At 50.7% G+C, this 14,472-nt stretch overlaps 3 protein-coding genes across 7 annotated transcripts in view; 1 reads left to right on the top strand and 2 right to left on the bottom strand.

Annotated features, from left to right (window-relative positions):
* ZNF146 (zinc finger protein 146) overlaps positions 1 to 6,510 on the bottom strand; it is a 69,531-nt gene extending 63,021 nt beyond the window's left edge. The window contains exon 1 of one of the 2 annotated variants that reach the window (XM_067019199.1): positions 6,323 to 6,510. The gene's annotated coding sequence lies outside the window, so the exon portion shown is untranslated. The remainder of the gene's footprint in view (positions 1 to 6,322) is intronic. The other variant, XM_067019205.1, reaches the window with a different exon arrangement.
* A 57-nt stretch (positions 6,511 to 6,567) lies between these two features.
* COX7A1 (cytochrome c oxidase subunit 7A1) lies at positions 6,568 to 8,119 on the top strand. The gene is made up of 4 exons (XM_059045092.2): positions 6,568 to 6,722; positions 7,322 to 7,408; positions 7,533 to 7,617; positions 7,988 to 8,119. Exons 1-4 carry the CDS (start codon positions 6,708 to 6,710, stop codon positions 8,041 to 8,043), a joined length of 243 nt encoding a protein of 80 aa, XP_058901075.1. The 5' UTR covers positions 6,568 to 6,707; the 3' UTR covers positions 8,044 to 8,119.
* Positions 8,120 to 8,834: 715 nt separating this feature from the next.
* CAPNS1 (calpain small subunit 1) overlaps positions 8,835 to 14,472 on the bottom strand; it is a 33,740-nt gene continuing 28,102 nt past the window's right edge. For 3 of the 4 annotated variants that reach the window (XM_067019210.1, XM_059045079.2, XM_067019208.1), the window contains 9 exons: positions 14,388 to 14,421; positions 14,020 to 14,109; positions 13,795 to 13,852; positions 13,633 to 13,697; positions 12,113 to 12,181; positions 11,933 to 12,011; positions 11,679 to 11,795; positions 9,521 to 9,579; positions 8,835 to 9,336 (listed from right to left, as the gene is read on the bottom strand). In XM_067019210.1, the coding sequence (XP_066875311.1) occupies positions 9,310 to 9,336; positions 9,521 to 9,579; positions 11,679 to 11,795; positions 11,933 to 12,011; positions 12,113 to 12,181; positions 13,633 to 13,697; positions 13,795 to 13,852; positions 14,020 to 14,109; positions 14,388 to 14,421 (598 nt within the window). In that variant the 3' untranslated portion in view covers positions 8,835 to 9,309. The remainder of the gene's footprint in view (positions 9,337 to 9,520; positions 9,580 to 11,678; positions 11,796 to 11,932; positions 12,012 to 12,112; positions 12,182 to 13,632; positions 13,698 to 13,794; positions 13,853 to 14,019; positions 14,110 to 14,387; positions 14,422 to 14,472) is intronic. The other variant, XM_067019209.1, reaches the window with a different exon arrangement.

Genomic DNA, 14,472 nt, shown 5'->3' on the forward strand with positions numbered 1-14,472 from the left:
GACTGACTTGGTACAACTCTTAACTATAAGATTTGTACATCTTTGATGTGTTGAGAACTGTATCTGCTTCTTTACTCCTAGGAGGCAGTCAGATATTTGTTGAATGACTGAGTTAATAAATTAGGCAAATGATAGAATATTTTTATGGGTGGTGAGAAGATGTAGGTGGGGAACCTAACCTTTACAAAAAAAAAAAAAAAAAAATTGGGAGGGCGGGCTTCCCTGGTGGCGCAGTGGTTGAGAGTCTGCCTGCCCATGCAGGGGACACGGGTTCGTGCCCCGGTCCGGGAGGATCCTACATGCCGCGGAGCGGCTGGGCCCGTGAGCCATGGCTGCTGGGCCTGCACGTCCGGAGCCTGTGCTCCGCAACGGGAGAGGCCGCAACAGTGAGAGGCCCGCGTACCGCAAAAAAAAAAAAAAAAAAAAAAAGAAAAAAGAAAGTTACGTTTACACTATACTGTAATTTATTAAGTGTGCGAGAGCATTACATCTTTTTTGTTAAGTACATACCTTAATTTAAAGATACTTTATTGCTAAAAAAATGCTAACCTTCATCTGACAACACAGGGTTGCCACCAACCCTTACTTAGTAAAAACCACAATATCTGCAAAGCACAATAAAGTGAAACTCAATAAAACGAGGTATGCCTGTATCCAATTACTAGTTGATGCTGGGGATCCCAGCCCCATTGTCCCAATTTGGAAAACGCTCAGAGGCCATCCAAGTTCCACAGCTCCCCAAGGTCTGATACAGAGCGCCCAAGAAAGAGGCCCTCCTGGGGCTGAGGTCCAGACCTTGTTGGAGAGGGCATGGCTATGGCTCACCAAATGGCAGAGAAGTGCTAGTGGATCTTGCTGGAAATTTGCCCTTTGGAACTTGCTGGAAGGCCACTCTAGCGTGTTCAAGGGGAAGTGTCTCACCCGAGGCGCTCTGCTATAAAACCACCCAAGGGAGGTACTAAAGAAAGCTGCAGGCCACTAGGTGCTGCTTGGCTGCTATGCGCTGTAGTGCAGGCCCTGGTTCTGGAGAAGCTGAGAATGCTGTAGGAAACTGGTACTGGAAAAACTGCCCACACTGCGGGAGCCGGGCACTGGGGAAGCCAAGCACATTGCCAGGAGCCTGGCGATCGAGCACACCAGAGCCAGGATGCAGAAGCCTTTTGCATTCTGCAATCTCTCTCCATCAGCCTCTACTGATGAAGCTTATCATCATGCCAGCTGGGAAAGGAAAAATATTCGTTTAATGGGTCCATATTTGTTTTCACAAAGCAGACAAAAGGACAAATTTAGGAATATTACTCAGCCATAAAAAAGAAACAAAATTGAGTTATTTGTAGTGAGGTGGATGGACCTAGAGTCTGTCATACAGAGTGAAGTAAGTCAGAAAGAGAAAAACAAATACCGTATGCTGACCCATATATATGGAATCTAAAAAAAAAAATTAAAAATGGTCATGAAGAACCTAGGGGCAAGACGGGAATAAAGACACAGACCTACTAGAGAATGGACTTGAGGATACGGGGAGGGGGAAGGGTAAACTGGGACAAAGTGAGAGAGTGGCATGGACATATACACATTACCAAATGTAAAACCGATAGCTAGTGGGAAGCAGCCGCATAGCACAGGGAGATCAGCTCGGTGCTTTGTGACCACCTAGAGGGGTGGGATAGGGAGGGTGGGAGGGAGACGCAAGAGGGAGGGGATATGTATACGTATAGCTGATTCACTTTGTTATAAAGCAGAAACTAACACACCATTGTAAAGCAATTATACTCCAATAAAGATGTTTAAAAAAAGGGCAAATTTAGAGCTAAAGGGCAATAAATCAATAATCAACACAACCTACCCCTTTGACTAATTAGCATCCATATGCACCCTCTACACAGGTGTGAACCCCTATACAACAGCAAAAACAAGAAAAACTGTATAATTGTATCTAACAAGATACAGCTGTCCTCCTTACAGATGAAGAAATTCTCACCCTTTCCCCCAAATGAGGAGATGCACAGACCCAAGAGTCATTGTATCCATCACTGGCTATATTACTACTCAAATTCAGTCACTCTGACTAAATACTAGTTTAAGGCCAAATTGTAATTAACTTCCAACAACTTGCATATAAAATAAAAATGGATGAAGGAAAGAGAAGAAGAAAACAGCATATACAAATAAACACATAATAGGCAAACAGGAAATATGCAGTCACTACAATCCTCATTTTTGTAACTGGTCACCAGGTCATAACTGGTATCTTCCTTCTTCCACAACCCATTCTGCATTTCCACCACTCTCCTCCAGAACCTCAGCTAGGTTCTTTACCTAGTGGGGTAATCTATTTTGATTGCATTGTTAAAGGAGGGTTCTTTTACCTTAGCATTATTTTTATTGTACTTACATTTGGTGTGGCACGGTATCAGTCAAAAAACTTATTCTGGGGTCTTCCCTGGTGGCGCAGTGGTTGAGAGTCCGCCTGACGATGCAGGGGACGCGGGTTCGTGCCCCGGTCCGGGAAGGTCCCACATGCCGCAGAGCGGCTGGGCCCGTGAGCCATGGCCGCTGAGCCTGCGCGTCCGGAGCCTGCGCTCCACAACGGGAGAGGCCACAACAGTGGGAGGCCCGCGTACCGCAAAAAAAAAAAAAAAAAAAAAAAAAGGGATTGGAGTGTAGGAAGGTAGTAGTGGGAGAAGCTGTTTTTCCAGACCTTCCACGAGATGGCAGCAGAGAGATACCAAAGCTTGGTTCTGGACTCTGGAAGGCTGCTTGGCTGGAATCGGTCTCTCTCCCCACTCATGACAGGTAAATCCTGGTGGGTTCCTGCCCACCTCTCTCCTGAGCTGTGAGACTGTAGCTGAGCTAAATCACCCTCAGATTCCTGACCAACAGAAACTGTGAAATAATGTTTATTGTTGTTTTAAGCTGCTACATTTGTCACTTGGCATTTATATACTAATACCGCTCCACCAAAAAATATTTGAGTATGTATTTCTAAAATGTAGAGACTTATTTTTAAAAAACACAACAGCTATAAAATTTTAAATTATTTACCATAATAAAATATCCAAGCAGTCTAGTTAATGACACATGCCGAAGTATTTGAAGTAAGAGTACTGATATCTGCAATCTACTTTGACATGGATCGAAAAATGATATGGGGTACTTCCCTGGCAGTCCAGTGTTTAAGACTCCGTGCTTCCACTGCAGGGGGTGTGGGTTGGATCCTTGGACGGGGAACTAAGATCCTACGTGCCGGGCAGCACAACCAAAAAAAAAAAAAAAAAAAAAGATGTGGCTTGATGGATTGATAGAGGCATAGATGGCTAGTTATGTGATAAAGCAAATGTAGCAAAATATTTATTATAGAATCTAGGTGGTGGGGATATGAATGTTTACTAGAAGATTCCTTCACCCTTTCTGTATCTTTGAAATTTTTCATAAAATGTTGAGGGAAAAGTCAATCATTGTCCAAATTTCCAATTGTCTCAAAAATTTTTTTTTGTTTTTTGGGGTTTTTTGTTTACTGTTTGTTCATATCAAGATCCAAATAAAGTCCACATGTTGAGATTGGTTGGTATATAAGTTCTGTGTTCTTTAAACCACAGAATTTCAGTGCCTTTTTTTTTTTTTCTCGGTACGCGCACCTCTCACTGTTTTGGCCTCTCCCGTTGCGGAGCGCAGGTTCCGGACGCGCAGGCTCAGCGGCCATGGCTCACGGGCCCAGCCGCACCGCGGCACGTGGGATCTTCCCGGACCGGGGCACGAACCCGCGTCCTCTGAATCGGCAAGCGGACTCTCAACCACTGCGCCACCAGGGAAGCCCCCAGAATAAGTTTTTTGACTGATACCGTGCCATGCCAAATGTAAATACAATAAAAATAATGCTAAGGTAAAAGAACCCTCCTTTAACAATGCAATCAAAACAGATTACCCCACTAGGTAAAGAACCTAGCTGAGGTTCTGGCGGAGGGTGGTGGAAATGCAGAATGGGTTGTGGAAGAAGAATTTTGGGTGCCTTTTTGTTATAGCAATAAGTGTTCATGCTAACACAGGGCAGCAGAGCTTACATCCCCCCAGCTGGTTCTTTATCCTGAAGTTGAGCCCTTTTGTCCTGCAAGTTGATGAACCCATTCCTAAAAGAGACCTGAGTGATGGCAGCAGCAGCTTCTTGCCTAGGGCTTCCTGACCAAGGTCAGTGCTAGGGTGTGTTCTGGACTCTATCCCTGCAGGGGCAGAGTCAGAGAACAGCTTTCCTATGTCAGCTTTCCTAGCCTGAGACTCATTCCTACAGGACTAGCCTAAAAGCAAGGCATATGTCCAGTGCAGTTGCACAGAGCCCCACACTCGTAAGTGTGGTAGGTTTTTGTTTGTTTTTTTTGGCCGAGAGGCTTGCAGTATCTTACTTCCCCAACCAGGGATCAAACCCGAGTCCTCAGAAGGGAAAGCACAGAGTCCTAACCACTGGACCTCCAGGGAACTCCCTTCAGAAGCGTGGGATTTAATGCTCTGTGGCTGCCGTCTTGTAATTCTTCACGTTATCTTTGAATTTGTGTTTTATAAGTGAAGTCTGCTGGGACGATGGAGCAGGCACCAGGCCCACATGCATTCTCTCCTCCCACCACTCTCCACCTCGTTGAGACAGGCTCTTAGCTGCCTATTCTTCTGCCTCCTGGGCGTAGGGAGGGTCAAGGTCCACCACACACATCCCATGGCCTCTGAGGGCAGGGCAGAGTGGCAGCTACCCCCTCCTCAGCTGGCACTCCATGGCACATTTAGCAGGTGACCCGGCAGGGGCTAGGGTCCTGCCCAGTTTTGATCCAGGTTCCTGGCTCTTCTTGGAAGGGAAGTTGCATCACCCTGTAGGGAGCAAGCCCGTGGGAGAGATGCCTTGTTTGACTTCTCCACCTCTGGCCAGGGCACAAGTTGGTCCAGTGGCTGGTGGGGAGAGGAGGAGAACCCAGCAGCCAGCAGCCGTGTGTGTGCGCACACACAAAGTTGCAAGGCAGGTCCCCCAGGTGACTGTGAGAGTTTGTACTCACCCCAGGGTATCCCTTCTCTAAGAAGCATCACATTGAATAACAAGTGAAAAACACCATGACAGGCTAAGAGCAATCATGGAAGAAAGAAGAAAAGCTTTATATTTTAGTATTTTTAACAGCAGTTTTTTTTTCCTGCTGTTTGAACTAGAGATCCCACGTTTTCATTTTGCACAAGGCCCCATAAATTAGGTAGGAGCCCTGCTTAGAAAGCACTCCTTCAGCCTTTCCAAACTTTCTGGTATCCAATTCTCAGAGCAGTTTCTATTTTCTTCCCTGAGTACTGATCCTACATGACTGCAGATAACAGGGGACAGCTGGGTGAGTGAGCACATGTGCGGTCACTTCCTGGGGATGCCCAGAAATATCTAGACAACTAGAATCTAGGAGAAACACTGAGGTCCTTTTTTGTTAAGTGGGTGGGAGCGACCAAGTTAGAGAACATTTGGTTATACTGTATTTTCTTCAACGAATATTTATCAAATCTACCCATGCGGGACTTCCCTGGTGGCACAGTGGTTAAGGACCTGCCTGCCAACGCAGGACACATGGGTTCGAGCCCTGGTCCGGGAAGATCCCACCTGCCGCAGAGCAACTAAGCCCGTGCACCACAACTACTGAGCCCATGTGCCTAGAGCCCGTGCTCCGCAACAAGAGAAGCCACCGCAATGAGAAGCCCACGCACCGCAACAAAGCGTCGCCCCCCTCTCCGCAACTAAAGAAAGCCCCCGCGCAGCAACAAAGACCCAACGCAGCCAAAAAAGAAAATCCACCCATGCGCCAGGTGCTGGGGATGCAGTGGAGTCTAAAGTCAACAGATAGATAACTAGATAGATAACAGATAGATAACTAGAGCAACTACACCGTTTTCCAGGGTGAAGAACTGAGTGCGGAGGTGGGGGTAAGATATGAATGAAGAAGCAAAGATGGTGGCTATGCGGCGGAGTCATTTTGTGTGCATGTTTAACTTATGCCGAGTCAGCTACATGGATTCACAATAAACCAAGAGAGATAATGAACAATAACAATTTAAACAAGGAAAATTATCCTGCCTTTCATTCCACTCAGTGAGGAAGCAGCATACGCCCCCGTGAGTATGAGATTCGGGCGTAATCTACTACTTCCTTGGTTCCCATCACTCACCTGGATGAGGTGTGAGTTGAGTGCATTTTCCATACTACATGGTCCCTAAACCCAAAATGAACATTGACGTTTAGCCAAAGCCACAGCAATCTGTTTCAACATGGGAGGAAAAAGGACTGCAATTGACATAACGAAAGATGGTATCCTACCTTCTTCCTTTACTCGCTCTCCAACGTCAGTCGGTTAGGGAGAGATCCGAGGGACCCGACGGAGGACTTGCCCTTGCCCCAGGCCAATATCACCCCAGAAACAACCCAAAAATGAATTCTCCGGAACCGCTTTCCTCTCTACGCGGACCAACAGAATTCCGAGATGAGTAACAGATGGGTGCTCCAACCATTTGGCGCTGGGATGCGGGGATGGGGTTGCAGCGTCTTCTCCGCCCACTTATTGGACGAATCGGAAAGCGGCCGCCGGGACCTCGCTGTCCTGGGGCGCACCGAGGGCGTGGCCTGGGACTCCCCCGGAGGGGAGGGCACTGTCTGTCCTTGGACGGAGAGGGGAGGTGACTCCGGCCGAAGAGGAGGACGCAGGATGAGGGCCCTGCGGGTGAGGGCCCCCACGGGTCGGGCTGGGGCCCCCTCCCCCCAGCTCCCAGTCCAAGAGCTTCTGAGACAGTCGGGGACCCGTTAACATGGCCCAAAGCCCCGAGTTTGAACTTCTTCCCTTCATCCAGGGCTCCCGTAATACCTCGGGACTTAGGCACCGGGAACGTAACACCCCTTCCCCGCCCCCGAAGCTCTCGGGCAGCCGGGAGATCCCCGAGGCACTCCAGATCCAGTCCTGACGTTCCCGGCACCTGAGCTCCTCCCATTAATCCAGGAAACTGCAAAAAACCTCTCCGGGACTTGGGCCCACAGAACATGAGTCTCCCTTCTGGGTCCAGTCCTCTTCCAATAGTACCCTCTAGACAGCCTGATAACCTCCAAGCCAGACCCTCTAGGCACGAGTCCCCTTCTGGGCCTTTCTTGACAGGACACCCTCCCCCACTCTTGCTGCCATTTCGGATCTTGCCTTTGAGACGTTCCCAAGGGACAGGACCGTCCCCGAGTCAGAGCCTCGGAAAGTCCGACACCCTCTCCCCAGCCGGACCTCCTCCGGGACACCCCTCCAGGCGCCTCCAATACCCAGCCATCCCCTCTCCACAGGTCTCCCAGGCACTGGTACGCTCCTTTAGCTCAACCGCCCGGAACCGCTTCCAGAACCGAGTGGCTGAGAAACAGAAACTCTTCCAGGTAGGCGGGGCGAGGGGAGGACCCGGGGCCGTCTGCTTGGTCCTGAAGAGGAGTTGGGGGAGGCAGGGGCTTAAAGTCTACCGAGTAGGCAGCACCTTTGCAATCGTTTACCCCCAACATCCAGGAGGACAATGACCTCCCGGTGCACTTGAAGGGCGGTCTAACCGACAACATCCTGTATCGAGTGACTATGGCTCTGTGTCTGGGAGGTGAGTGCAGGGCCCGGCTCGGCCTGAACTGCGGGAGGAGGTGGGACTCGAGATGGAGAGGGGAAGGGGCTGGTTCCAGCGCTGGGGTTTGGGGACGGTATGGGGCTCTGGGCTGGCAAATATGGAGGAAGCACCCTAGGGCTTGGGCTTCTGTCCCAGGAGGGCGGCTGGGCTAGTGATGGGTCTGGGGAGAAAGCCCAAAGCCCGGTCTGGATCAAGGTCCACCATTTCCCTAGTTGAAGTACAGTTTGGGAAGGGAGCTGGAGCCTGAAGTAGAGCTGAGATCCAGGATAGTGACTGGGGAGTCTGCAGGGGGCTCAGGGAGGGAATTAGGGTCTCATTCTGTATCCCCCCCACACTCCCTCCCTAGGCACTGTCTACAGCCTGTACTGCCTTGGCTGGGCCTCCTTCCCTCACAAGAAGTGAAACCAAGAAGTCTGCAGGACCTGAACAAGTATCAATAAATGTGCTGGCTTCTTGGGGAAGCCAGCCCAGCTCTGTCCTCCGTGTGTGTACCTCCCAGCCTTCCACCAGCAAGTGATCTCTGCCCTGTGGACAGACCATTGCCCCAGCCCTGAGTCTCCGACGCTAGACCAGGGCTATCCCTAGGATGTCGCTGCCTCTCAGTCCTCCCAGCACCCCTGGGCTGCCCCTCAGGGCCTGGGGACCTGGAATGGGACAGGTACTTTGTATCCTGGGATAGCAGCCCCTCTCCCTGCAGAGGCCGGAGGGTGGGAAGGAAGATTCTGAGCATCATGTACGACACCCAGAGGCAGAGGCAAGTGAGGACAGACTCACTCAAGCACAGAAGCTGAGAGGGGCAAACAGCCTCGGGGGACAGAGCCAGGGGTAGCACTGAGACTTCCCACCAGTGTGGGTCTTGGAGCAGAAGCAGAGATGGTCCAGGCTTCTAGTCTTGGCCTCCACAGGCTCTGTGAGAGACCTCAGCAAGAATGAGGCTACAGGGGCTTCCCTGGCGGTCCAGTGGTTAAGACTCCGCGCTTCCAACGCAGGGGGCACAGGTTCAATCCTGGGTCGGGGAACTAAGATCCCACATGCAGCGGGGCCAAAAAAAACCCCCAAAAGAATGAGGCTACAGCTCAACTGGGATCCAGAATTTGAAAAAAGACCAGGACTAGGAGACAGGCAGAGACAGACTCTCCCTGCCCCAAACACAGCCAGAGCCACCCCTCAACTCTCAGAACAGGAGGCTGATCTCAGAGAGAGCAGCAACTAGGGTGCATTTATTTCCTCCTGGGCCTGGCAGGCTGGGAGCACAATACAGACAAAGGCACTGGGGCATGTGGCCTGTTATGGCCTGGAGTTCAGCTGCCTGGGTGGTAACTGAATGGGTGTGCCAGGGTGTGTAGGGACTGGAGTGATCCTCCCAGAACTGAGAGAAGGGCCCTTGGGGTGTGCAAGCAACACAAGCGTTGGGCTTGGCACAGAAGCAAGAGAGGGGTTATGGAGTAGATGTGAGATGGCTGTGCTGGGGCAGGGTGTGTTGAAGCATGTTGGGCCCTGGCTGTTGACTGAGAATCCGGGTGACAAGGGCTGGGAGAACAGAAAGGCCTGTAGGTCCGCAGGAGCCATGAAGATGTGACTGCAGACAGGATCAACCTTGGGGGAGACTGAAGAGTCCAAGGTGACTCCTACAGCGAGGCAATGAGGGGGCAGGTCTGGGACTCCCGTTCAGGAATACATGGTCAGCTGTAGCCACTGGGGAGAGTAAGGCACCGAGAGTAAGGATCAGGGAACCTAAGAATACCAGCAGCCCTTCTCTGCCCTCACCCAGGGGTCGCTGGGAAAATAGGAGGGAGGGAGCCCCAGCCCAGAGCTGGTACAGGGGACTGAGGGGAGGGGCCCCCTGCTAGGATCCCACATCCCAGGATGGGGTTCTTACCTCCTGGATGTTCACCTGGATTTGTCCAGTGCCATCTTTGTCAAGAGATTTGAAGGCACCTGGAGAAAGGAAGGGTTGGAGGGATTGGCTTTTAGGATAAAAATATATTAATATATGGGATGACAATAATAATGGCTAGTACTCTGTGCCAAGCAATGTATAAAGCGCTTTCCATGTATGAACTCATTTAATCTGATTCTGTGAGATAAGTGTCATTTAAAAATAAGGCACATGGGCTTCCCTGGTGGCGCAGTGGTTGGGAGTCTGCCTGCCGATGCAGGGGACGTGGGTTCGTGCCCCGGTCCGGGAAGATCCCACGTGCCGCGGAGCGGCTGGGCTCAAGTAAATAAAATAAAACCCAACTAAAAAATTAAAAAAAAAAAAAAAAATAAGGCACAGAGGGATTTCCCTGGTGGTCCAGTGGGTAAGACTCCATGCTCTCAGTGCAGGGGGCCCGGGTTCAATAGCTGGTTCGGGAGCTAGATCCTGCATGCATGCCACAACTAAGTCCACATGCCGCAACTAAAAAAAAGAAAAAGATCCTGCATGCCACAACAAAGACCCCGCATGCCACAACTAAGACCCAGTGCAGCCAAAATAAATAAATAAATATATTTTTTTAATGAAAAAAAAAATAAGGCACAGAGAAGTGCAGTGACGTGCCCCATGTCACACAGCGAAAGTCAGGAAACTGGGATTGCAACCCAGACTGCGACCCACCTCAATAATGGGCTCCATATCCTGACCTGCGTGCCCCCCATCCTCCCTCTGCCCAAGCCCCAGCCTCCCACCGACCGGCTCCACACGGTTCCAGCCTAAGCAGGCTACTGGAAGGAGGCACTGCACTTCCTGCTCCTACAGTCTGGTGTGGTCCCCACTCCTGCCCTGAAACTCGACTCCATGTTCCTCACTCACAGCCAAACCAGTAGGCAAACAGGCTCCCATACTGTGTTTGTGGCCTCTGTGTCGCTCACCACTCAGTTACCACCCTCAAGGGCCCACTCGCCTGGTATCCCGGATGCTGCACTCACTGCTGGCCCTCTTGCTGGTAAATCCAAGGCCATTACTTGGGCCCTCTCATACATGACTTTTGGCATCATCTGCCCTACTGTCCTCTCCCCCACCTTCCCTTCATGTCCCCGACATACCTGCCCCTTTTCCTCTCCCCATGCTCTTAATGCATTGTCCTCCCTGGGCTCTTGGGATGCCAGGAGATCTTCCTAAAGCTAAACCTGAGACCCTGTCATTCCCCTGCCTGGACCCTGTCCACTGTCCCCAGTAGAGTCTGAGCACCCCTGAACTTGGCATTCACAGCCGGCACAGCCTGACCAGGCCCATTGCTCCTGCCTCCTTTTATGCAACTCTCTCAGACAAATCTGAGTTCAAATTCTAGCTTTGCAACTTCCTAGCTAAGTGGCTGTGAGCAAGAAATTCTGCCTCCTTGAACCCTAGGTTCCTCCTCCAGAAAATGGGGACAATAATTCCCACTTCGCAGGGCTGTCTTAAGGATTCAGTGCATTAATGTTCACAAGAGCCCTCATGATCCAGCCCCTACTGACCCCTCCCAGCCTTATGTCTCCCCATCCCACCCCCTTCCTTTTTAGCACTCTGAAGCAATTCCAACCAAAATCATCCAAAGCACCATCTATTCTTTCCTTTCTAGGCCTTCGCACAGGCTGTTCCCGCTGCAACGCTCGTCCCCACCCTCTTGCTGGGGTCACTCCTCCTCATCCATTAGGTCTCAACTCACATGTGCCCTCCCTCCTCCAGGAAGCCCTCCTTGACCCCGTAAGCTGCATCAGATGCCTTGTTAGGGTTGAATAGCTGTGAGAGCCCCCCCAGTCACAAATCTAAACCCAATCTGCCCTGAGCTTCCCCCTCACAGCCCTCGTCCCTCTGCCTAGGCTTCCCCAATCCCAGCCGGAACCGTTGTGAGCCATTGTCTCACAAATTGTCTCACAAATTACCATTGTCTGGTAATTTGCCTCTCCTCCTCTGGACTGAGAGCAACATGCGGGCAGAAACTAGGGCTATTTCAGCCACTGCTGTGCCCCTAAACATCGCCCACCTCAGGGTCAGGCTCAGAGGAGGCTTGGCTCAGAGGAGGATGGAAGTTGGACAAACCCCCACCCAGGAAGAGAGCTGGGGTGTCACTCACGGAACATGGCATCCAGTCTGACCAGGCAGCTGATGAAGTTGTCAAAATCCATGTTCCCTCCCTCATCTGAGTAGCGTCGGATGATCATGTTGTAGAGATGCTCATTCAGGTGGAATCCTGAGAACGGCTGTCTCTCAGGTGTGGGGGCCACAGAGTCCAGCCCTCCCAGCCCCAGGATCCAGGCTCAGCCCAGCTCAGTGGGGGCTGCCTCACCAGTCCCACCCCCAGCCCCATCACGTTCCCGCCAGCCACACCTGCTGCCTCAAAGGCCCCCGGGAGTTCACTGCTGCCAATGGTCCCTGAACGGTCAATGTCAAACTGTTTGTATATGGTCTGTGGGGACAAGGAGGTCAGGGTTCAACTAAGCATCATGGGGCATGGCATTTCCATGGCTTGGGGGTCTTTGTGCTAGGAGTTTCAGAGGCTGCACACACCTGCCACTTTTTGATGTTGTTCCACAAATACTTGAATTCCTCGAAGCCCAGCTTGCCGGTCGTGTCACTCTGGTGAGAGGGTGTTAAGAATAAATGTACCCAGATGTGTGCACTGTGTACATGATGATGATAATGGCCAAGCAGGGGAACCTGGGCTAAAACCCCAGCTCCCATCCCACCCTAGTCATGTCACCTTGGGTGTGGCTTCATTGTTCATTTTGCCATACTTATTTTAGTCTATATTTCTAAATGATAAGGACTCTCCTTAAACATAACCACAGGGAATTCCTCATTTATAAAATTCTTCAACACTAATTCAATGTTATAAATGTTAGGACATGTAAAAAACAAGGGTATCTTAGAACTCTAAGGAAATAAGGTGATGAGAGTAAATACCTGCTGGGTTTGTGATAAAGAGTGAATGAGGGGCTTCCCTGGTGGCGCAGTTGTTAAGAATCCGCCTGACAATGCAGGGGACGTGGGTTCGAGCCCTGGTCTGGGAAGATCTCACATGCCGTAGAGCAACTAAGCCCATGCGCCACAACTACTGAGCCTGTGCTCTAGAGCCCACGAGCCACAACTGAGCCCACATGCCACTACTGAAGCCCTCGCGCCTAGAGCCTGTGCTCTGCAACAAGAGAAGCCACCGCAATGAGAAGCCTGCACACCACAATGAAGAGTAGCCCCTGCTTACCGCAACTAGAGGAAGCCCGCGTGCAGCAACGAAGACCCAACGCAGCCAAATAATAAATAAATAAAAATAAATAAATAAATAAAAGTGAATGAGAGGGCTGTATATTGGTATAAAGCCCTTAGCTCAGGGGTTGGCACTTGATAAATTCTCAATAAATAGCAACAATGGCCAAGACTTCTCAAATGACCAAGTACACGTCAGATAGTGCTAAGCTTCTCAGGAACATCACTTTTGTCACTAAATCCTCAAGACACCAGTCCCACCAGTATTATACCCCAGTGACAGAGAAACAGATTCAGAGCTGAAAAATCTACCTGGGTGAGATCATGGTAACAGCATATACAGACCACTTAGGTGCTATGTACTGTGCTAAACCTTTTGCATGTAACTCCAATTTGGTATCACCATTATCATTCACCCGATTTTACAGAGAAGCAAATTGAGGCACAGAGAGGCTCAGTAACCTTGCTGAGGGCAGAGCTGGATTTGTTTAACCCTATGCAACATATTATGACAGCTGATGTTATTATGTATTGCCGCATGTCCAAGGTGGGTGTGTGTTGTGATATATACATGTCTACATCTGTGGATATGAAAGCTACACACTGACTGCCCCAATCATGCTCTCAGAAAATCCCCTCTTGGGAATTCCCTGGCAGTCCAGTGGGTAGGACTCCTTGTTCTCACTGCCGAGGGCCCGGGTTCAATCCCTGGTTGGGGAACCAAGATCCCACAAACCATGCGGCACAGCCAAAAGAAAGAAAGGCAGGCAAAAAAGAAAATCCCCTCTTCACCAAGGCCTCCGCCAGACTGCCCTCAAGGATACATCCATAACAGCCACCATGCTGCGACATGTGTCAATGCCAAAACCATCAGTCTTCAGATCAGGATCTGTGGGATGCAGGTTGAAAGTCAGAGGCCAGAGATCACAGCTACCCCAGTTGCCATGCCTCTAAACCTGCCCTGTGTGTTGACCCCAGTCACTCACGTCGGGTCACGACTTTGTTGAGAATGTTCATGAGTTCTGTGGCACTGACCTCCATGTCCTAGGGGGAGAAGTCAGGAATGGGTCGGGGTGACTGAAAGGGGTCTGGGCATGTCATGAAGGAGGATGGGAACTTTGGGATTGCCATGGTCGAATGTACATGTAAAGGGCATCCAGAGGGAAGGCATGGAAGGGTTAGGACAATTCTGGGGGCCCCGGGTTACATACCTCTCCAGCCAGCTGGGCAAAGAGCCTCCGGAACTGCCGGACCTCCTCACTCTCATTGGCCTCGATGTTGGAGTAATGGGTGCGAGGGGGCTGCAGAGGGAGGAGATCTCAGAGCAGGTAGGGGGAGGGGTGCCGTGGCCAGGACAGCCTTAGGTGGGAAAGTCAGAGTGGGCTGGGTGGCTGAGTGACCAATGAATGAGAGGTGGTCAATGAATAGGGATTGGACATAGCTAAGTTTAAGGATGTTACAAGGGAGAGACTTAATGAGATAAATTTCATAAGGAGAGGTGCGGGGCTTCTTCAAAGGGACAAGGATGGGTCCTTGTCCCTTTGAAGAAGAGGGTCTCCAATTGTGAAGGGTGGCTTACCGGGGGCTCTGGGTTGTACTGCGCAGCTGCCTCACTGAAGGGAAGCAAGGGGGAGTTAGTGCCAGGGGGGCGGGGCCTCCAACGG

Source organism: Kogia breviceps, chromosome 18 (genome assembly GCF_026419965.1).
Source record: "Kogia breviceps isolate mKogBre1 chromosome 18, mKogBre1 haplotype 1, whole genome shotgun sequence".
NCBI lineage: Eukaryota > Metazoa > Chordata > Mammalia > Artiodactyla > Physeteridae > Kogia > Kogia breviceps.